Source organism: Chelonoidis abingdonii, chromosome 1, assembly GCF_003597395.2.
Source record: "Chelonoidis abingdonii isolate Lonesome George chromosome 1, CheloAbing_2.0, whole genome shotgun sequence".
NCBI classification, from domain to species: domain Eukaryota; kingdom Metazoa; phylum Chordata; order Testudines; family Testudinidae; genus Chelonoidis; species Chelonoidis abingdonii.
Window position 1 is genome coordinate 5,939,565 of NC_133769.1, and position 24,006 is coordinate 5,963,570.

The window sequence follows — 24,006 nt, forward strand, 5'->3', positions numbered from 1 at the left end:
TGCAGCAAAGCCATCCACTATGACCTGCACATTTCCTAGAGTCACTACCTTTCGTAGCGGTGGCTTAATGATTACTTTGGCTACTTGCATCCCAGCAGCCCTCACAGTAGATTTTCCCACTCCAAATTGATTCCCGACTGACCGGTAGCTGTCTGGCGTTACAAGCTTCCAGAGGGCTATCGTCACTCGCTTCTCAACTGTGAGGGCTGCTCTCATCTTGGTATTCTGGCGTTTCAGGGCAGGGGAAAGCAAGTCACAAAGTTCCATGAAAGTGCCCTTATGCATGCAAAAGTTTCGCAGCCACTGGGAATCGTCCCAAACCTGCAAAACTATGCGGTCCCACCAGTCTGTGCTTGCTTCCCGGGCCCAAAATCAGCGTTCAATGGCTAGAACCTGCCCCATTACCAGCAGGATCTCCAAAGCACAGGAGTCCGCGGTTTGAGAGAATTCTCTGTCCATGTCCTCATCACTCTCGTCGCCGCACTGCCATAGCTGCCTCCCCCTTGCCTGGTTCAGCAGGTCCTGGTTCAGCATACCTCGCACATTCACGTGCAGTTTGTTTACAACGTCCACGATTGCAGTCTTGAGCTGAGCAGGATTCATGCTTGCTGTGCTATGGCATGTGCACAGTTCACCCAGGAAAAAAGCCACGAAACGGTTGTCTGCTGCTTTCAGAGAGAGAGGGATGAGGCCCAGAACTACCCACAACAATGTTTTTTGCCCCATCAGGCACTGGGATCTCAACCCAGAATTCCAAGGGGCGGGGAGACTGCGGGAACTATAGGATAGCTATGGGATAGCTACCCACAGTGCAACGCTCCAGAAATCAACACTAGCCTTGGTACATGGACGCACACCGCCCAATTAATGAGTTTAGTGTGGCCACGTGCACTCGACTTCATACAATCTGTTTTAAAAAACCGGTTTCTGTAAAATCAGAATAATCCCGTAGCATAGACATACCCAGAGACCCATTTCTATCTGAGAAGCTGATGAACTGCCTGGAGGGATACACCATGACTTCAAGTGGGATCATCATTAATCTGCACAAGTCAGAACTACATTACAAATCCGTTGTGTTGGTGAGTGACAGCACAGCCGGGACCTGTTCATGGCCCGTGGGGGCAATGTAATGAGTATTCGTGTGCTAAAGGGTGCCAAGAGGTTCTCAGCCACATTCCAGAATTAAAAAACTAAGAGAAAATAAAAAAAAAGAAAATTCCCTTAACCCGATAAATTCATAACAAATGCTAAAATTCTGGAGGTGCCATGCTGTCTCTCATCCACACTACATTAAACAAAATTAGTTACCAAAGCCAGAGCAAGTTTCTCAAGAACAAATTGTCTGTTTTCTTTGGCACAACGCAAAACAGCTGAAAAGATATGAAATGAAGTTTAAAAAATGAAATTACTCCTCCTAAGCTAGGATCATTATATGCAGAATTTTACCTTGGTGCAATCCTTTACAGCAATGCTTACAAACCTCTGAAATCTGTGGTTCACAACGTGAACACCAACTGACACTGAACACCACAAACAATCACACTACACTATAACAGACAAATCCAATCAGCTTGCTGCTTTGCAAAACTGTGACCAGTGAATACGCGTTGGTTGGAGACAGAGCAGAGATAGGGAAGGTAAAGGAGAGAGGAAAGACAGCCGTAAGAGGAGATCTGAAGAGAATCAAACTTAGCAGTCCTACAATGCTGAGCTATATTCAGCACACAGAGTCAACAAGATATACTGCCCTTGCTATGAAATAGACCACATCTCTGTTATGGGTGGTGCCAGGGATTGTGCAGGCATCTGTGCTGGGAAACAATGAAACTTTTGCTTCAATTTTGATCCAAAATATGGCATCAGTACAGAGAACACCACTCAGGAGCCATTTGAAGATGTCGTGGCAGTTCCAGAAGCCAACTCAATGAGATAACCGGAAGGGAAATTGACGTCATGGAAATATACCCCGTCAGTATCAGTGCAGCGTGGGCATAAAGCCATCTGACTGGCAGCTCTGTTATACAACAAGCCTGAGAATTAAAGCTATTGGAACAGAAGAGATTGTAAAGGAAGAAGTTGCAAAAGATTTTCAGCAACTGCTCTAACTCTGCTAAACAGTAAATACTGATCTGGCAAAGAGAAGCAAGAGGAAAAAGGTCAAAACATTCAAGCATTACGCCTGCAAAGAGATAAGGTGTAGTGAAATTACAACTATTACCCTGAAAAGCCAGAGAGAGAGAGAGAGAGAGGAGCTTAGGGCCCTGCACATCGGGATTGAAACTTTTCCCTGGAATCACAAGTTCACATGGTACCATGGTCAACTCAAACATTTCATGCTTGCAAGGCAGATAAATTGAATAGCATGCAGTTTACTGTGAGAGTATCTTGCAGAGACTTTGTGAAAGTTGTGAAATATTTTGGGATCCTCTATGCACTACATGAAATTTAATTCAAATACTTTTCAACCTGAAAAGTAGCAAGAATTTCTTGTTATTTTTCTTCCTAATCTGTCCCAAATGAGAGAAAAGATGTGAAGATAGTTAGTATGAGCCAATTTCAGTGTGAAGCTCATAATTTAGACATGTTGGATATGTTATCTATTAAATCTGGCAACATAACCTTAGCATGTCAATTATGTTACTGAAAATGAATTGCAATCTATGATAAAGTAATTAAACAACCATTTCCAGGATCCTGATACCAGCAAATTAGTTTCCAAAGTCCTGTGACCCTATAACCGCAGCACCATATTGCATATGGCCTTCAGTAACAGCCCCACAAAAACAAAGCTTTTAGAGGCTACACTTAGACAACTTCTATTTGCTTAGAAAAATTATATGATCTAGCCAGCACACTAAGGGGCTTTGAGCCAGAGACTCCCCAAGTTCTTATCACAACTTTGATACTGACTTGACACATGAACTAGGGCAAGACATTTAGTTACTGAGCCCAATTCTCGCCTCATACCAGCTTTACAAGGGTAACTATCCACTGACTTCAGTGGAGCTACTTCTCATTTGCACCAATGTAAGGAAAGTAAGGAACACCCTAACCAGTTAAAATGAGGCAACTGAGACAGAGTGATAAGGGTTACATGTTTGTACAGCACTGTGAAGGTCCAAAGTATTATACATAAGTGCACATAGAAGCAAAATCCAAAAGCCTATCCTAAAACTTCATAAATTCAGCAAGTTATCTAGGGCTGCTATTAGATTTCCTTAATCCCTTTTGTAAAGTGACATATGTAATGGAGAGAAGCTGTCTGAAATTCCTATCAGCTCTTGGGAACTTATGGCTTCATTTGTGCTGTGGGAACCAACTTACTCCTGGAAAAACCAAATATGTGCACTGAAAAATGTGATAAGGCTATCTAAAAGCGTTAGTGATCAACATACATAAAAAAATCCAGAGTGAGAAATATATATTCTGGAGAAGAGCTCAATTTTTTCCTTCAGAACTATTTAAATATGTACAACCCAAATGAAAAAATATTCTGAGATATCACCTTCAGGGGCAATGTCTGATATCAGACTCTCTTTTTACATCTTCTTAACATAACATAACAGCAGCATTTCCTTTTATTGGGTGCAATATAATGCACTTTCCATAGCACAACCAATTAAGTATAAGTCTGTGCCATTTTATACAGAGTTTATATTTCATTAAAACCCCCAAACATAAGACAGCCCATTAGAATTAAATCTAAGGCCCCCTCTGCATGCAGTTTTTTTACTGATAGCTATTTTGATTACTGAAAAAACTGGAGTTTTTTTAAACAATAGCAATATAGTTATACTAGTAAATCCCCTAGCTTAGATGTAGTTATACTGGCATAAAGGTGCCTTACGCTAGTGTAGCTATTCCCTTATATAAGAGGAATAAGCTATACTGGTTTAAGTACCTTCATATCAGTATAACTGCAACCACATTAGGGAGTCGTACCTCTAAACTATTCTGGTACAGTTAAAGAAATACGTGTGTGTAGAGAAGGTCTAAGAAAACCTAAGGTAACTCTAGAAGTTCCACAGTATGAACCTTTACATTCTATTTTTTTTTTTTAACTGAAAAATAGGGAGGTAGTTTTCACCCTTACCTCTTTTGTCTCCTCAGGGTCAGAATGATCCACAGTTACAAATAAGTCATTCTGTAAATATTTCAGTGCACTGAGTGGGTCAGTTTGGGCCTTTTCTTCAAACCTGTAAAGTGGAAGGAGATAAGCAACTTGTATGTGATTGTAAGACACACTCAGAACGAGCACTGTTTTCATTTACCTTGAACTCAGTTACTAAACACTACTGTTTTATGGGAGCAAAAGTCGCACATGCAAATTATTTAGTGAACTGCTTAAAGCACATGAACTCTATGCCAGATGAGCCCCCTCCTGCTAAAAGTCTAGGTTCAGAAGCAGCATTCTAAGGTGCTATGGGGAAATCAAAGCTAGCGACTTTGATCCCTTTGCTAAAATAACCAAGTATCTCAAAGCTGTACAAGTTGTTGTTCATAAGGTACTCTGTACTAAAACATTAGGCAAATAAGTGTGGTGTATCCATTTCACAAAGAGATACACCGAGGCATGAGGAAGTGATGTCATTTGCCAAAACAGCAGATTCAGAGCTAGAACTCAAAATTTCTAACACCCACTACCTACAATCAAGACACAAAATGTCCAAAACCTGATCTAAACCACTTTTAAAAAAACCAATAGCAAATTTCATCCAAAATATTCCCTTAGGAATGAATTCAAGGGCTGCAAATGTCTTAAAAGTATGGTATTCAGGCACCCACCGACCAAAAAGGAATAAACCTAGGACTTCAAGTTGGTCTGTCGCAAAGACAAGTGAATGGACAGATCGGACAATCTTGCTTTGGAGATTAATTCTTCAAGCAACCTAATGAAAAGTCTATGTAACTGAGAGAATCAGTTTCCTCCCCATGTTATTAACTGAAAGACCCCTCTAGTTCTATGGTTTGTAATATTGATCGAAGCAGCCATTCTCAAACCGACAGCATGTTTACAAGTCACAAAAGAAGCTGCTGTGACTTTTCTGTACCAAAAGCACTTAGCAATTATCATCTACCTTGTTCATTGTGGATCTCGGGAGGACAGAACTTGGAATAACCTGCTTCAGAAAGCAGGGGTCTTTTTAGAAGCTAAATGGAGATTTCACTGCAATAGCAGCAATAAGGTTTCCTTCTTCTATAGGCCACTCATGCACGTGAACAGGTCTTACATTCCACCCAGCAGAGGGCAGAGATGACACAGCCAATACAGTACTCAGTTTAAAAAAGATGCCAGATCGAGAATGTCAGCAATTTTTTTCAAACAGATGCAGTTCTATATCTATGTTTTTCAACAAGCTAAACCTCAATGCCAACCCAATTGTGCTACGCTAAGGAGTTCCTTCAGTTTGGTTTAGAACATCTCCTTTGATCAGGGTGGATAAAATTAAAAAAAAAATCTGTTTCTTTATATTGTATTTTATTTAAATATTTTCTTTTTTAAAAAAATAAATGTATTGGAAATTGTGACAACATATGTTAAGGCCTAAAATTTACTATGACTTATTAAAATAAATTAAATAATATTTCAAGTATCACATTTGCTGCCAAAGTTTTAAAGAACGTCATACTGAACTGATTGAAGTCACTGCATAAGCACCTGGAAACAGAGTTTGCTGAAGTGCACTAGCCACATCTGCAATTGCAGAGAGAATATTTTCTTTATTTCAGTTTATTCAATTCAATGACTAGTTCATTTTAAGTTGAGAAACCAATTGTGAGTTGAAGCAAGAAAGCTTGTTCTCTTCCACTCTACAAATAAAAATGAGGTAAGGGAATGAAATCTACTAGTTGTAAAATCTTGATGGTCATGGTGCCCAGAAACAACCAGTTCAATTCACTAACTACAGATATACTTCCTCTACTTAATCAATTAGTTTTAAAAGCAAAACATGTTTTGACTCTCTTATGTATCCAGCACATTTAAGGTAGCTTTATTTAACAGAACAATTTAAAAATACTGTTTTTGTCATGAATAATGATAAAAACCCAGTAATAAACAAATGCGTTATTCACCATTTTCTCAAAAGTAAAAATTAAGAAACTAAATACGTTTATGTTAAGCAATAACTGCTTAAATAAAATGTGCATATAATATATCCTTTTGGTTAGCAAAGTCTCAAATTTAGTTGCAAATCAGTATGTATTAATCGTTACCAACCAATGAGAATCAACCTCTCTATCAAGATAAAGATACTAATGCCAAACATGATTATAATAAATTATTTAAATCAAGTTTACAGCTTACTGATTTAACATCAATAATATAAATGATTTTGGTTTAAATCAAGTCACTCTGTCTTTGATTATCTCCTTCCTTTAAAAAAAAGTTTACATCTTTTAGGAAGCTGCATGGATGGTCCAAAGGCAGAAGTTACCATGAATTAGCAGTCAAGGGGTAGGAGAGATTGTTCGATGTAATACTGACAGTGTACCAGATTCACCAGTAGGTGCTGGTTAAGCTTCAGCTCTATTTCATATGACTAGAGGCCTCAGATATTGTACAGTATAAAAAAGGACATTCAAGCCCAAATTTTCAAACCTGAGCATGCCTGACTGTGCAAATCTACCTCTTCATGCACTGTTTTCTACATGGCCATTTGAAAAAAAGAGCTCTTACTGAAAAGCTAAACTGAAACTTTAGCTAATAGCTGCATGATACGAGCACATACTTCTACTGCACAGTATGACATCAAAGAAATCTCATCTCCATGCAAATACCTGTAGACTTTCATCTACTTTCTTCTTAACCTTTTCTTTGATAAACCAACTAGGTCCATATGAATCCTAGAAACATTTTCATGTGAACCAGTAAGGGTGTAAATTTTCAGACGTGCAGGGGAATTTGGACACATGGCCTTGCTAACACCACTGGAAGACAATTGCCTACTAGAACACTGCTTTAGGAATGTGTCATTGACTTCTTTAAGAGACAACAAGAATATCTGGGTTTATTTTGAAAAGCAGCAAAAAATAATAGGGGAACCTATAACAATTTTCAAAGAGTCTCTCTATTTCCCCACAAAACTTCTATCCAGATACTCCATGGACGTTCAGTATACAATTCTGTATATGCTGAAAAACACACAAATGAAAAATAATTGGGAAACTTATAACCCGTTACATAATCAGGGTAATGACATATCTACAAAATAATGACAGATAGCCTTTCCAAAAGCTTTTTAGAGAATTTTAATACTAAAACTTGTAATTAATCATCTCAAAAGAAGCCGCCTCAGCTATTATACCTGTGCTTTCTTATGAGGTATTTGCAGTGTCTCAACAGGTATTCCTTCGAAGGCCGACAGAGCTTCAGTGACCAGAAGTCATCCAGCCTCATCTTTGGAGAGCAAGATTTCCCAGGATTTCCTCCAAACAAATAATGAACCTATGTAAGCCAGAGAGAGTTTTTAAGTTGATATGTGCACATGTATTAAACATTTACTGTACATTTGGCAAGTCACGTCTCTGAAGATGTTATTCTACTACGTACACAGGTGGGGGTTTTTGAAAACCTATTCCAAGTTATTACTAGGCTTGCTTCACTCTACTGAATCTGCTGATCAATAAATTGAAAAATAGTAATTCTCCTCAAGCTTACTGTCTAGCACGATGAAAAATATAAGTCTGTGCTGCCAAAGACTAGTATGTGTCTTACTTTAAGATGATATCTTGAAATGATCTCTAATATCCATAAACTATACAACTTCTTTCAAAGTGTTCTTTAGGTTACCGTATCTATTGAAGAGAGAAGCCCATATTAATGCAACAGCCCTTCAAAGTGAATATGACAGTGGCTATGTGAAAGTAACAGTAGAAATTAAAGGTTTTTACTGTATATCGTCTCCCAATACATTTTGCTCATTAGGCTTTTCTGGCACTGCTGCTCAGAAAGACTTCTGGCATAAAGACTTCTCGACAGTGACAGATTGCCAATATACTCTCCATTCTTGACTTCCAAGACAGACTCGGAAGTAGACAAACAGTTATCTGCCAGAGGCAGAACACCAGTGTGTGGTAGGGCAAAATTAAAGCATAGCTACTATAAGGCCCAGGGTCCTGGAGTCACATGACAACAGAATCTCTCTTTTGGTTGCAAAGAAAGTCTTGAAAAGATAACTTTGCAGACAGCCTGCAACAATGGTGCTCTGATGTACTACCTATCCTAGTCATCCTAATGAGTTAACTTGGAAATCCATTACTATGGAAGCACCATCACCACAGCAGAGGGCATTGGGGGGATCCTCACTGCTACCAATGAATCACGATTCTGATTCAGAGATGTGAGCAGCTCTCTGGGTTTGTGAGAGCAAAGTCCTCTCTTCTGAGTTAGACCTCAACTCATCTGAAGACAAGGACCAGTCTTCTAGGGCAGTGGCTCTCAACCAGGGGTCCAAGGGCCTCTGGGGGGCTGTGATCAGGTTTCAGGGGGTCCGCCAAGCAGGACCAATGTTAGACTTGTTAGGGTCTAGGGCAGAAAGCTGACCAAAGTCCCTCTGCATGGGGCTGAAGCCTGGGGCCCTGAGCCTCACCACCTGGGACTGAAGCAGAAGCCTGAGCAACTTAGCTTCGTGGTGTCCACTGCAGCACGGGCCCTGGGCAATTGCCCTGCTTGCTACCCCCTAACACCAGCCCTGGCTTTTATATGCAGAAAACCAGTTATTGTGGCACAAGTGGGCCATGGAGTTTTTATAGCACGTTTGGGGGGCCTCAGAAAGAAAAAGGTTGAGAAACCTTGTTCTAGGGAGGCCTAAAGAACGCTCAAAGGATAGTGATTGTGGGCTGATCCCAGTCCAGCAGAATGCTTTTAAGAGTAGAGGTATCAGGAGCTACCCACACAAACAGGGATGGGTCAACAGGGACTGTTAAGGCCCCCATTGTCTTAATATGACCATAGTATATGGACGAATACTCAAGTAGCCTCTGGAAGGACAGATTTGTTTTCATTATCTTATAATACAATAGCCTGGTTATGAGATGTTCTACATGGTGAATTACAAGAGGCTTGTTCACTTCAGCTCCTACCTTAACTGGAGGCAAAGCAAAGAGCTAATGGGATAAAGTGTCAAATTGGAAAGGATGCATCCTGAAATGAACCAGCCCCACCCAGGATTTCATAAGTGATTGCTATTATTGCACTGGAACAGATAACGCACCGATGAATATTATAATCCACTGCAAAAGAGAAGAATTAATTGTACACAATCAGTTCTAAGGAGTTGCTATGAAAAAAGGAAGGAAAAGCCAAGACACTGAAAATTAATGCATTTGAGAAAGCCCTTGTTCCCATCTCCCCGTTTTCATCATTTAGGGGTATACAAAAAGATTTATATGTATAAAAAACAAGTACAGTGTACAGTTCACATTCTGCTGGTTTGCATCCAGCAGTACCACAAACTCAACGTTACAACTTTTAGTCTCAGATATCAGAAGGCTGTACAGGTAAGTCTTCCTACATACCCAAATTATTAGAAGCTGTGGCACTAATGACCAGTTAAATGATACAGCATTGGTAAATGCATTACAACATCTCTGCTCAAAGCCTCTATTTTTGTCAGCATAAAGGGCAAGTTTTGAAAAATAGAGTCATGTTGTTGAAAGCACTTCAGTATAACTAAGATGTTTCCCTCTAATTATGAGGCAGAGTCCATGACCTCTTCACAACAAGGAGATGTAAAGCATAAGGAAAGTGGAAAGCAAGTAGTATTGATTTTTCCCTTTGTTTACTGGATTTAAAAAACCCACTTATGACCTGAAAACTCATCTGTTGAATACTAAATATTCCATAGAGGGTTCTGCAATTGCAGAGACTCAAAAAATTTCTCCTCCTCCATATATTCATTCCCCTCCTCCCCAAAATCACAATTTTACAGTCCATAGAAGGGAGATTCCTCATTTATATCATGGGAGTCCAGAAAGGTCATTTGAACAGAGGCTTCTAAAAGTATGTATGGCTTCTCATATAGAGTGAATTCAGGATAGGAGCCATGATTCAGCAACCCTGTAGAATTCTGCTCTCAGTCTTGTATGGTTTAACACATTTAGGATATGTCTACATTGCTATCTAGAGGTGTGACTGCAGCATGGTTAGACATATGCTAGCTTTAACCATGCTAACATGGCTAAAAATGACAGTGTATGTAGTGGCACGGGCTTTAATGCAGACTAGCAATGCAAGTAAATATATGGAGATATACCTATCTCAGAACTGGAAGGCACCCTGAAAGGTCATCAAGTCCAGCCTTCACTAGCAGGACCACGTACTGATTTTGCCCCAGATCCCTAAGTGGCCCCCTCAAGGATTGAACTCACAACCCTGGGTTTAGCAGGCCAATGCTCAAGCCATTGAGCTATCCCTCCCCCAACAGTACATACCCAAGGGTCACCAGCATGCTCGAAAGCCTGTGCTGAAGCCTGCAATGCTGCATCCACACTGCTGTTCTTATCCATGCTGCAGCTGAATTCTGGATTGCAGTACAGACCTATTCTTAAGTGACAGCAGTTAATTTTACTGCACCAGTTGTCTATTCTGCACCAGTATTTTGAATGACAAGTTTCCCCTGTACAAGCAATATTTATTCTTCCTAAATTAATACAAGATTTTAAAGTTTGGAGAATTTGAATTATATGCCCAAAAACTGCCTGTGTCTCACAACGCCATTTGCTGGGAGCCCACAAGATGGGTATGTGAAACGGAAAAGATTGCAACCACCCTCACTTGTACTATGCAATTGAACATGACAGCATAAGCCAGCCAGCATGTGCTACTCCATATAGACTGAGCAGATCAAGATGGAGTGCTGCATGCAAGGACTTAAGCCTGCATGGGCTTTACCTATGTTTTAAACATGAGAATGATTGTGAGCTAACCTCACTACAAAACTTCATAGGCAGCATTTGTTCCATAGGCTGCTTTTTTGGCTGCCTCTAACTTAGCACTATCATGCCTATTATTATAATAAAGCAGGGGTCGGCAACCTTTCAGAAGTGCTGTGCCGCGTCTTCATTTATTCTTTCTAATTTAAGGTTTTGAGTGCCAGTAATACATTTTAACGTTTTTAGAAGGCCTCTTTCTGTAAGTTTATAATATATAACTAAACTATTGTTGTATGTAAAGTAAATAAGGTTTTTAAAATGTTTCAGAAACTTCATTTAAAATTAAATTAAAATGCAGAGCCCCCCGGACTGATGGCCAGGACCCAGGCAGCGTGAGTGCCACTGAAAATCAGCTTGCATGCTGCCTTCAGCACATGTGCCACAGGTTGCCTACTCCTGTTATAAAGGAAGCAGCAGCTCAGTAACTTGTATGTTGAATTGATTCACCATCACCAACAGATCTTCCCATCACCCATAGGGCCAAACTCAACTATTAGACAAAGCTAAGTGCATTACACCATGTCATAACATCACCAGCTTCTTCCGCTTTATCACAGGCAAAGATAACCATCTTTTTTTTTAGATCTGCAGTTATGCCCACTAAATACAACTGAAATCTAGCACTCTGAAAATAGACATCCATACCTTGTGCAACTCATCATACACCAGCTGATGGGCAAACCTCGGGCAGGGCTCCTCCTCCTGAAGGCTTTTACTGGGATTATCTTTTGCTGCTTGATCGTTCTTATAGACACAAGACCTGGAACACAGGGTAACATTCAAACAAACATTCTCCCACTAGCAAACGAGAATTAGCTACAGGTAGAACAAGCAGTTAGTGAAAGAGAAGGTTGCATAAAATGTGGTGGTTGACTGAAACTCATACTGTGTGCAAGGTAGGTATCTGGCTCCTTAACAGAGGGCTGTGGGAGACTATCAGAGAAAAGGCAGGCAACAAATGGCCATTCCAGGGAACAGGAGGTCTTATTTATTAGTTTTAGTTTGCCCCAACCTAATCCCAAATAAATGTACCATATAGGAAATGACTTCCCCGTGAACCACAGTTGGCAACCTTACTTCAAGTCTGGTGTCGTATGAAACACTGTCACTTCCAAAGGGTAATATGTGATAGATACAGCATCAGAATGTAATTATATTTGCTTTCCACAACCAACTCTGTGTAACTTTTCACGAGTGATGTTCCCAAGTATTTGGATTCTAATATCTAAACTGTATTGTTAAATTTCTTCACCTAAATTTGGATTATTGCTGATTATGTATTTTATGACTTTTTTTTAAAAAAGAAAACTTTGTACTTGTGGATACCCTAAGCACTATATTCAGATGTACAGGCACATTTCTTAACCCGTGTATTATATAATTTTTCTTAACATTAGCTTTTTAATTTCTACTTCAGCTACGTTTTGCCTTATGCATGGTAACTGTTACAGTACTCAGTAGGCAAATGGTTAATTTGAAATTGCTATAACATTTTAATTACATAGCGCAAAATTTTCAAAGTATTTAAATGACTTAGCAGCCCATGACCCATTAATTTAAGTGGGACAATGACTTCACCCATTAATTTTCTGGGGTCGTGTAGTGGCACCCAACTGGTATACATCATACTAAACAGAAGTAAGAGGAGAGGTTTGGATCAAAGATGTTATCTGGGAAGTGACCCTGGACCGTATGTTTTTAAAGGTCTCTCATTGGAGGCCATCCCCCACCCTCCCACATAGTAAAGCTGCAGGGAAACCAAGTTATCCAACTCAGTAGGATGAAAGCCTGAGTCAACCCTGTCTGCATCTAAAAGTGTTGTAGGGGGAAGAGGCTTTTTAAATATACTACTTTCCTACCATCCCACAAGTACAAAATGGAATAATTTTTAAAAATTAGGGAGGTTAACAACTGCACCTTGCTTTCAGAGAAGCTTTTCATTTACTTACCAGCTGTTCCTCACAATGTCATAAATCCAGAAAGAGTTCCTAACATTCTCTTCCCGTTTCTCTTTGTCTTTACTGAGCCCAGACAACACATGTATTTCGTTCAGTTCTGGATCAATGGTGGCTCTCTGAGTGAAACCTGTCATAGGAACTGTTCAGTAAGAGAGAAAGTAAATGTAACATCCTAAACAGAACAATGGAAGCAGATACCGGAGAAGGGAGAATTGAAGGAATCGGATATATAATATGAAAATAAAATATAACCTGCAGAGTCTGCTTGTTAGGCATGGGGACCTCTATTTAGCTAGGTATTCTTTATTTGGCAGAGATTGGTTCTCTCTCATGTCGTGTACACTGCAGAGATATACTTGGCATTAAAGAAACACTCAAGTAAATCCTTTGATTTATACCAAGAACTTCTTTGCCTTTTAATTCCAAGACAATAAGGTGCCTCATCTCTGCTAGAGGGAGAAGATTGCAAAGAACTAAGGACAACTGCTTCATTTTGTTAATATTCAGTAGGGCACAATTTTTATTTTTTTTTAAACCAAGACAAGGCTAAGTGGGTTTTACTACACAGAGTTGCACCAGCTGAAGCTCAAGGTGCAGTTTTAAACAGTTAAATCAGTGCAAAAAGACTTTTTGGTTTAAACTAGGCTTATTTTGATTTAGTTTAAATCTATTAGCAACAAGTTTAGGCTACACTGAAATGAATGTGCCTGGACAGTGGTTTCTGCCAGTTTTTCTGTGAACTACGGCTGCTATATCTCAGCAAGTGAAGGGAGCTCTGGGCCCTTTAAATTCCCACCTGAGCCCTGCCATCCCGACAGTGCTCCCACAGTGATTTAAAGGGCCTGGAGCTCTGCAGCAGCCAGAGCCCCGGACCCTTTAATTTGCCTCTGAGCCCCAGGGCTCCCAGCCACCTCTACAGCTGGTAGATCCAGGGTGATTTAAAGGCCCTGAGGCTCCCAGCCACAGCCAGATCCCCAGAGCCTTTAAATCTTGTAAGGCCCTGCCTCTTCTGGATGAGGCCACACCTCTTCCTGTTGAGGCCACACCCCCATTCAGGATTCCGATGTACCGGTAATTCCTGTAAGTTACTTTCACCCCTGACCATGACAAAAAATAACTGACTACCCCTGGACAAAAAGGTACTGTGAGGAAGTTGTATTTTTGCACTAAGAAAAACTGTGGTATAAACATCAAGGTATTCTTCTCTTTTCTACCTTCAGATTTAGAAACGATGACATACTGAAGATTCCTGAAGGTTTCATTTTATGTAGTTCCCCGAAACAGCGTCATCAAATTAGCAGTTTGGCAGTCCTAACTGTTTGTTGTGTAATTCTTATTTCCTGTTTCCCCAGGCAACCATCCTTTCAAATGCCCTCATAACCAACACGTGATCTTTGTTTATCGATTCTGTTTGTCTCATTTTTCTTTCTGGGTCAGTTTACAAAGGCTGGTGAAGGTTCCTGGCTCTCAGTCAAGTTGCTTGGCAGGCGAACTCTCAAGGCGCTTACATGTTGCAAATTCCCCCTCCAATTAACTATGAAACTGCATAAATGTATATACAATCTTGTTCTTCCTTGGAAGGGAAGCCCTGTGCTAACTACTTTTTTACATTATTATTAAACAATATACAGAATTGCATTTTACAAACCTGTTTGCAACAGATTTTAGTATTATGCTTCACTATTTTCATATGCTGGGTCAGGAAAGTAACTTACACTGAATTAAAAAAATCTGGAAAGTACTCATTTCTCTACAAAAAGACAAATAAGCCATTCAGTAAGTCTCATATTCAAATCTGTAGTCAGATAAAAACACACATATATAATACATCTAATTCACACTTGAATACGTACAACCCACCAGTGAAACTGCACATTTGAGCACCACTCAAGGTTCTTTCCAGGCTCCAATTATGTTCCTCAGTGGAAAGCACAAGTCCTTGGAGATCTTTAACTAACCTAGTCTTTCCCCACTCCTACCTGTAGCTTTAGTCTCAATTTCCATGTCAAGTTTACGAGTGAAAGGTTGCCTCTAGCTGGCAGCAATGCACATTTGAGCTGTTTCTGGCTTGTGTATCATCTTTAGTGATAAATAGAATTTGGTCAGAAATGTCATCTATGCAACACTACTATCTTCTGCCTTGCAAGTGAGGGGGAAATTGGCCCAAAGGCCCAGTACCTCATTCTCCCGTACCTGTGTTGGCTCTGTAGGACTACCCAGAGTAACGAACAGTTAAAAAAATAGTGCATATATACATAACAGACTCCTAGGTCAGAGCTGCATAATAGTACAATTGAGAGGAATATGATGCATCTATTATACTATTGTTCGTATTGGAAGTATATAGACTTCTTTATAGAGAGGTAGTGTCAGTCGGTAAAATGTGATTTGTTGGGGGTTAGATATGTTAAAGAATCTCTTATTCTGACATTTCTTTGCTTTTAAGGGCTTATGTGGGTGGCTTTTCCCTTAACAGAAACCAGTTATGGTTACTTTCAATTTTTGTCTTTGTGCGAACATAAATATATTCAGAATAAAAGAGGGTGAGAAAACTGGAATCTTTGAAGAACAGACTATTTAGTTATAGCCTCCCTCTTTAAATGCTGTTGTAAAACACCTGCATTGTCCCTCTGGCCTAGGAGTGATTCTCCGTAGTGTATGAAGGATACTACATAAAGCAAGTTTATTGTATTTAAATAAAGAAGAAAATCTTTGAGAAAAGGTCATCCTGTAATAGCAAAGAAAATACAAAGCTTACTGGCCAAGGTAACGAACAAAAGGGAGTAAGACCAGATGAGATCCACTCAAAGTGAAATTTCAGGGTTCACCTAGAATGAGAATCAAAATTGATCAAATTCATTCACTCCCTCACCCCCAAGTGTCAGTCAACCACATCCTGACAAAAGGTTCAAAATGGAGGGAGTTTGGAGATGGATAGGAGGTAGGCCGCTCGCCACAGTATTAGTGTTTTAACATGGGGAAAGAGGTGGAACAGATAACCGCAGAACTAGAACCTCACACCTTGACCACATACACAAGCTGTACTGCTTCAATTCACTCAGCTTTGAAACTGAAGTGGTTAAACACAAATTTGTGTTGAGACAAGGCCCTTTATTCAATCCTTTACAGAGGAAGAGAATGAGAAAGTAAAAATATTATTGAACAGAATGAAAAAAGGCTCGGGACTGAACAAGTTCCTGAAAACAACAAAATTGATCAGACAGCAGTGGAACTAGGGCACGCTAATTGGAAGATGCTGGGTAGAGCAATATTTCAGCCTAGAAAACATTAAAACCTTTAAGGCTGTTTACCAGATGTCTGTTTGATTCCTATCAATGAGCACAAAAGCATATAAACCACCAACTGTACAAAAAACTAACCGTTCCGATAGAAGGTACAACTTCAATATCTACATCTGCAGCACACAATGTATTAAGTACTTGATAATTAAACTATAATGTAGTAACTTCAGTCATTTGAGGGGTGTACATGAGTAGTGAGCTTCTGAAAAGATATGTTCTTGGGTATTCAGCCAACAAAAGTCTCTTTAAAAGGACATTTAAAAACATAAGTGCATGTAAAATTATTAAACCCTTACTAAAGGCAACAAATACTTGCTTGGGATCTACCATTCTGATGTCTTAGCATAACACGTGATGACCTGCTGAGAATTCCCCTCAGCCAGTGGTATCCCTCACGTGGTCAACTACAGCCAGTTCACATCTCCTCTGAGCCGCTCAGGTGGTCCAAAGGGTACAGAAATGGGACTCAGGAACTCACCTGTGATGTTTTGTGCCATTCTTTCAGAGAAGCCACTGGGCTCTCAATGCTTGAATCAGCACTAAATCAAGGAAATAAGTCCATCTAATAGATGGAAGATGTTTTCATGGATTATCTCCATTAGTTGTCAGCTCAGTGTCCAATTGCTCAGAATAAGAATACAGCAACAGGTGACTGTGATAAAGTTTTACATTTCAGAATTTTCCTCAGAAACTGTTTATAATATTATGGTAAAAACAACATTGGATTATTAGCAGCATGTATGGTGCAACCTTCCACATCTCGGAAACTCGCATATTTCTGAAATAGGAGAATGTAACCTGAGCTCTGCTGCAATGAGTGTTGATGTTCAGTGGGAGAGGTACAACAACCTACTGGCAACACAGTGAGATACACTGCGTTATCCACGCAAGATATTCTTTGTGATGAGATGGCCTGGCCTTTGGAATGGCCAGAGATAGCCAAAAATAAATGGGAAGACAGCGAATGGTTTGGTTCTGTTGATGTAGTAAAGTAAGACTCGAGAATCATCCAGTTTACATAAACTTCTCTACCAACATATATGTGGCTTCAGAGAAAAGACGGATACGTTAAGAGACTGATTCAAATGGAACTCAGACCAACTTGGCAAAAGACCTAGTATGCGCTTTCAACATTACCATGTCCCTGTGAAATATTGTGTAGGGAGGTTAGCCATAAATCCTTGGCGCTCACTCATTCTCCTGGCCAAAGTGATAGCAACTATAATAGCCATCTGCAGAGTGAGATGAAGAAAGAAGCATTCTGAAAGGGGTTCAAAAGGAATCACCATGAGTTTCAAGAGGACAATGCTGAAGTTCCAGGCAGAGGAAGGTTTTCTGACCTGTGGATAAATATGTAGCAGACCCTTAAGGAACTTCAATATCATCAGGTGGGAAAAGACTAGCACAACTGCATGGCAGATGGGAACACTGAGAATGTGCGAGGTGAAACTTAGTGAAGCTCAGTGAAGGGTTAGAGTGTTTTACGTGCAGCAAGTCATTCAGGATCTTCAGTATTGTAGCTTGCAGAGGATGCAGGCCATGTTGGGATGCCCATACAGAGAACTACTTCCATTTTGACAAATCATTTTTCTTGGTGGACATCCCTGCTCTGCACCAGAATTTCCTGAATTTGTCCAGAGCAGTCCCTATCCATGATACTTAACCAACCAACATCCAGCCTATCAGATGGAGGGCCTCTGAAGCTGGATAGAGTACCTTACCATAGTGTGGCAAAATCAGGGCCAGGTAGTTCTAACACTTGGCATTGTCCTTTGTGATAAACAGATCTATCACAGGAACCCCAGGACATATGTGAATTCTCATTGTCTTTTGTGAACCAAGTCAGATGCCACACCTGTCCCTGAGGTGTCTGATTAGAGTCTGTCTTCTAATGTTCTTGGGTTCTAGACACCAGCCCAGTTCTGCAAGGATGTGAGGTGGCATCAAGTCCTTTCTGTCTATCGGGTGATTGATGGGAGAGAAGACTGATTTGGGCCTGAGTTGCAGGTAAGGTATGGCAAGCAACATCACATATATGCTTGCCAGCATATGGCCTAACTTTCCAAGACAAGTCTACATTGTAGCCAGGCTTGATTTTATCTTGAGTAATACCAACCATAAGGACAGGAACCTATTTGGCAAGAACACTCTCTCTTACCTGCTCCCATTAACTTTCAGGGGGATGAGAAGTGATTTTTCTTAGTTCAGTAGGAGACCCAGCTGGCTGAACAGAGAGAGAGAGAGAGAGAGAGCATAATCTAGGCTTGTTACAGTCTACTGCTGGAATCTGCCCTGATCAGCCAATCAATTTACAGGTAGATGTGGATGTCTCATCTCCTCAGGTGCATGCACCACCACCAGGCACATTTTGAAAAAACTCTCAGGCCAGTGGAGTGTCTGAAGGGAAGTACCTTGTACTGATAGTCATTTGGCTGCAGAGTGAATCTCAAGTACTTTCTGTGGGTCAGTGGATGGCAGCTTGTAAGTATGTGTCCTAGAAGCTGAGAACCATGAACCAGTTTTAAGTCTGCTGAAAAGGAATGGTGGAGGCAAGCTTTATCATTCTGAATCTCAGGTGGCATATGTATTTGTTCATTCTCCTCAGGTCGAGGATAGGAGGAAGACTCCCTCTTCATCAGGAGAAGGAAATATTAGGAGTAGAAACCTACTCCCCTGTACACCTGAGGTACCAGCTCTATGGCTCTCAAATGCAGCAACGGGGCCACTTTTTGCAATAGGCTCTCATGAGAAGGGACCCTGAAGAGGGCTAGGGAAGCAGGTAGGATAGGGAGTAAGTGTGGAAATGAAGCCAAGGGCAGCTATGGGAAATGATGTCCAACATCCATTTTCTGTTGTTAAGAGTAGACCAAGCCCAGTGGAAAGGGGCAAGGCAGTAGCAAGCTTCTGATGCAACATCAGAGCTCCACATTCCTGTCAAATGTTCTGCCTCTGTGATGCTGCAGGGGGAATGATTGAGGACAACAATGGGTGTCTACTGCAGTAGTGGGATCTTTTTCTTGGCAGGTACTCTGGCTGTCTGCTCTGGGAGTAGGACTAGATCTTCTGCTGAGATTGACAATTACAATTACATACACATACACACACACACAGGATCATAATGTGGCCCTCAAGCCTTTCAGCAAATGGAGCACTTCATCTAAAAAGATGGAAGCTCTTCAGGCATAAGGCATATTGATAGAGAGCTATACCCCTTCAAAGAGAAGATCCTCTTCTGGGATGCCTGATACTAGCTGCCATGAAAAATTAGTGTCTTATTTAATGTGTTCTTAGCCACTTACAGAGCTGTCCTGGCCCCCATTTGGTCCTCTTATGATCCCCTTCAATTCCTCCCTGTTGTCCTTTGCGATTTTGGACAGAAAGGGACTTACTCTCTTCTAGGTGAGGAAGTTACATTGTATGAACAGTCTGGTAGTTTGCAACACAGAGCTACAATGAAGTGGAGGAATATACTTTGCTGCCAAAACTCGTTTGGATCATTTTGCTTTGGGCCGCCTTTTTGACGTGAACTTTTCTTGGATTGCCGATGCCATCAGAAACCCAGGATCTAGGCATGCACCAAAGTGACAGAAGTGCTTTGGAGGCAGCAGGGTATCTATTTTCCCCACTTGCTTAGATGCAAAGGCCAGAGTATCCAGGATCTGTCACAGTCCCTTCACTAGCTTGAATAAGCCCTTGTTGAGTAGAAGGGAGATCCTGGCTGAGTTCGCAGAGCTCACTATATCAAAGAGTTTACAAGACCTCATCTGGATTACTGTGGTTTCAATGGGAGGGGCTCTGCGGTCTGTGAGAGAAGGTCCTGGAAAGCCTTCAAGTTGACGACCTGTGCCAGGGCCACTGCTTCATGTGGTGACTATGACAATTCCTTCAGTTGGGGCTGGATTTGTTGCAGTCCCTTCATTGTTTGAGTCAGTGGCCTCCCTATTGATGCCGCTGGGGAGCAGAATCTCTTCCTCTTCACTGCGAAACAGCAGCAGGATTTGCTCCAGTACATATAGGATGATAGTCCCCAGTATGGCTAAGGGAGCACGCTATGTGGTACTGGCTAGGTTGAAGCTGGCCAGCCCAGTGCCATTAATATCTTGCTTGGAATGGGAGTCCTCCAACAGTAAGGGATAGGAATCCCTACTTGATGCCAGCAAGAACAAATAGGTCACAGAGTGATGAGGCGTATTCTTCCTCAAATGATAGGGACAGAGTGGTGTTCCCCTGGGACCAGCAGCTGTTTTGGTGAGCAGTGTGTCTCCAGTTCTTCCTTGAGGTATGACCCTTGACAGGCTCAGCTACTGGTGCAGGTGTCAGCAGTGAGATTGGCACCAGACCAAAAGCCCCTTGTGCCTCACCAGCCAACCAGCTTGCCTCCTCCGATTTCGGCTATGTAAGGAGTTTGGAGGCTGTGTCTTTGGAAGAATGGCATTTAAGTTCTACTTGAGAGGTGGTTCCATGTGGCGCTTGGAGCCATGTTTATGCTCCATCTGGTCTTGCCTCTTGATGCTGCCCTTTGGTGTGAGGGCACCAGCACGGTCAGGTTCAGTGCTGAGATAACTCATGCCATTGCTGAGGCTGCCCATGCCCAGATAGCTGGTGTTGAGGCTGCAATGTTATTGGCATCTTCTTTGATGACTTCTTCTCTCCGGAGGCCCAGAGTACGGTGTCTGCTCAAGGGAGCACTGGTCAAAGATTTTTCAGCTCCAGTCTGGCTGTTGGCAATCTCCTCAGGGTTAACAGTATCCCACAGACTGGTCTATAAGATATAATTTGAGCCAACTGTCCCTGGACTTTTGAGTCCTCAGGGAGAAAGACTGTTACAGAGCAGCTATCAGGGTTATGATGCTCTCCCAAGCTGAAAAGGCATTAGATGAACACTGGGCTAAAAATATAACCGAACTGTAAGATTCTGGGATCTAATCCTACAACTGAAAACCAGGAGCAAAATGAAGTACAATGCATTAAAGATACTAACATGTAAAACAAGCATCCTTAACCGCATTTAAAGGGATGAATCAAGTTTATATTTACAGTGGCCTGTCACAGAATTATTTTTACTAAACCAATGCCTTATTACTAAACATTCTCAAAAGGGTTCCAGTCCAGACTTGCTTTCTTTGACAGCATTTGTGGTTTCGAATATAACAGGCCTTTCTTCTGTTCTTGTTAAAAGCAAATAATTCTAACATTTCCTTTCACAAACAAGGGAAATGTTCAGTTGTTTATTTACTTTCTCAGACATGAGAACAGCAAACTGGAAATCTATTCATAAATGATTTCTAATGAGTCATTTAGTCACAGTCTGCTATTCAACATTAAAGGGGCTGGAGGGAGGGGGGGAAGAGGGCTAATTATTATGTTCTCATTTGTCTGACTAACTGAAACGTGCAATTAATATACTTGGCCAGAGAAATCTGGGTCATTGTGCTCACTAGTCATAAGACAAGTCTAATTTCTAAAATCTGAACTCATCACAGGTGTTCATTAAAAAGCCCTCCACACACACACACACTAAAATGTTTGTCATTTAGATTTTCAAAACTGCAGTTCCCCTCAATAACCAAGTGCTAGCAGACTAGTAAAGGATATTCTTTCCTTTAAACTGTGGGCCAGGTCTTTGGGGGGGGGGGGGCATGTTCTACTGCAGCGCCAAGCACAGAGAGGGCATTTAAATAAGATTGTGAATGGAACGCAATCTGGATCTCCCTCAGGAAGATAGTGAAGAGTAAAAAATAAATAAATAAATAAATCACTTTGCAGGAAAAGTATCATGAACATTTATCCCTTGTTTAAAGATTGAATAATCTCAGACAACTAAATTAACCCAAGTGAGCAAACTAAATGAGCAAAGAGCAATTTATGAGAGTATGACAAATAACCAATAAACTTGCCTTAAAAAAAAAAGTGATCAAAATAAAGGGTGGAAGCTGTGTGTTTGAACATAAGTGATTTGTTTCCCAAACAAACAGAAGGCAAAATTAGCCACTTGCATAAATGAGAAACTTACAAATAAACATAATATTCTCACAGAAATGTAATGGCACACCGCAAAACAACCATTTTTAACTTCCCTGTTGAGGGCTGAATGCAACAGGGAATTTCATAATTAAATAACAGGCACTAGTTCTAGTGAGTTATGGCCCTGCCTTTACTTGGCAAGGAAGACAAAACTGCTGTTTACATACTTTAACACAGTTTGTGCACATACAGAAAATTTCTCCCTTTCATAAAAAGGGAAACGTACATCAGCGATTTTGTAACTTTACCCTAGAGAGGAAAGTAAGTGTCAGAGCGAGAAGATGAAAAACGATTACAGTGTTTCTGATTCTGTTATAATCATTCTTGCATGTAGTGTTGTTGTAGCTGTTTTGGTCCCAGGATATTAGAGACAGAGTGATGTAATATCTTTTACTGAACCAACTTTTTTGGGTCTTTTTCTGAAGCAGAGCTCTGTGTAAGCTTCTCTCTCTCACAAAGTTGGTCCAAAAAAATAAAAATAAAAATAAAATAATAATAAAGACATTACCTCACCCACTTTCTCTCTCTAATAATCTCTGAAAGCACCTGTCAACATGGTATTCTTGACAAGGTTTTAGAACCAAAATGATTCTTTATAGATCATAATACAGAGATGGTTGCAAGCCATATGATCCATTCAAACCAACTTGTACTGCAGGATTGCTTTAAGGGAAGGAAGAAAAAAAACTAAGGCAAGACTTACATATGAAGTCTTACTAAAAATTCTTAATAAGGCAGAATGAGCCCAATGCAAAGCTCACTGAGGCCAAAAGGAGTCTTTCCATTAATATCAATGGGCAGTAAATGCTTTGAGCGTGGAGTGCCACTTTATGTGCAAGTCACTGCCTCAACTGCACCTCTGATGAAATCTTGATCTAGGCCTTAATTTCCTTTTGCCTACACAATTGAAATTATCCCTCCCTCTGTGGCTTCCCTTCAACTCCTTTCTCCACGTTGCAAAATACCTGCTACCTGCCTTTCAACAGAAAAAAAGTGCATCAAATAACCCACTGATTCTCACACAATTCCACTTGCTTCCCATTTGTTCTAGGGATTAGTTCAAAGCTGTTCATTCTCCTCGGAAAATTCTACACGGACTTGACCAAGCCTAACTCACAAACCTGTTCTCCTCTACTCCTTTAGTCCCTTCATTTCATTTAGCATAAAATTTTCCTGTCCTAATACAGAAGCTGGCTACTATCAAGCGGTTTGTGCCATCTGGAATACTTTCCCTATATCTCTGCTTCATCAATTCTACAGCTCATTTCTCATCTTGGCTGACTTTATATATCCATCAAATAATGAACTGGAACAGAGACGCTTCACTATTTTGGAATATTCCTTGTATGAAAGATGCTGTAAAAATAAGGGAGTATTACACTGCCTTGGTTTATGGAACAAACTATATGTAGAACTTTTTGTTTTCAGTATTTGCCAGAGATTGGGACAAAATATTTTAGCAAATACTTTGCTAAGATTCCATTTTTATAGGCTGCAAAGTGCTGAGCATTGATCATTTGTTAGAACGAGGGAAATAATATAAGTCACATAGCTAGAAGGCCATCAAGACTGTGGTGAATGGTAAAAAAGACGGTTACTCACCGTTGTAACTGTTGTTCAAGATGTGTTGCTCATATCCATTCCAATTAGGTGTGCGCGCACTGCGTGCACGCTCGTCGGAAGATTTTTACCCTAGCAACACCCGGCGGGCTGGCTGGGCGCCCCCTGGTGTGGCGCCGCTATGACACCAAATATATACCCCTGCCGAGCCGTCCGCTTCTCAG

General features: G+C 40.7%; 1 protein-coding gene across 2 annotated transcripts in view; it reads right to left on the bottom strand.

Moving 5' to 3' along the window:
• MKLN1 (muskelin 1) overlaps positions 1-24,006 on the bottom strand; it is a 205,056-nt gene that overhangs the window by 20,344 nt on the left and 160,706 nt on the right. For both annotated transcript variants that reach the window (XM_075063794.1, XM_075063800.1), the window contains 4 exons: positions 12,888-13,035; positions 11,584-11,698; positions 7,311-7,450; positions 4,097-4,199 (listed from right to left, as the gene is read on the bottom strand). In XM_075063794.1, the coding sequence (XP_074919895.1) occupies positions 4,097-4,199; positions 7,311-7,450; positions 11,584-11,698; positions 12,888-13,035 (506 nt within the window). The remainder of the gene's footprint in view (positions 1-4,096; positions 4,200-7,310; positions 7,451-11,583; positions 11,699-12,887; positions 13,036-24,006) is intronic.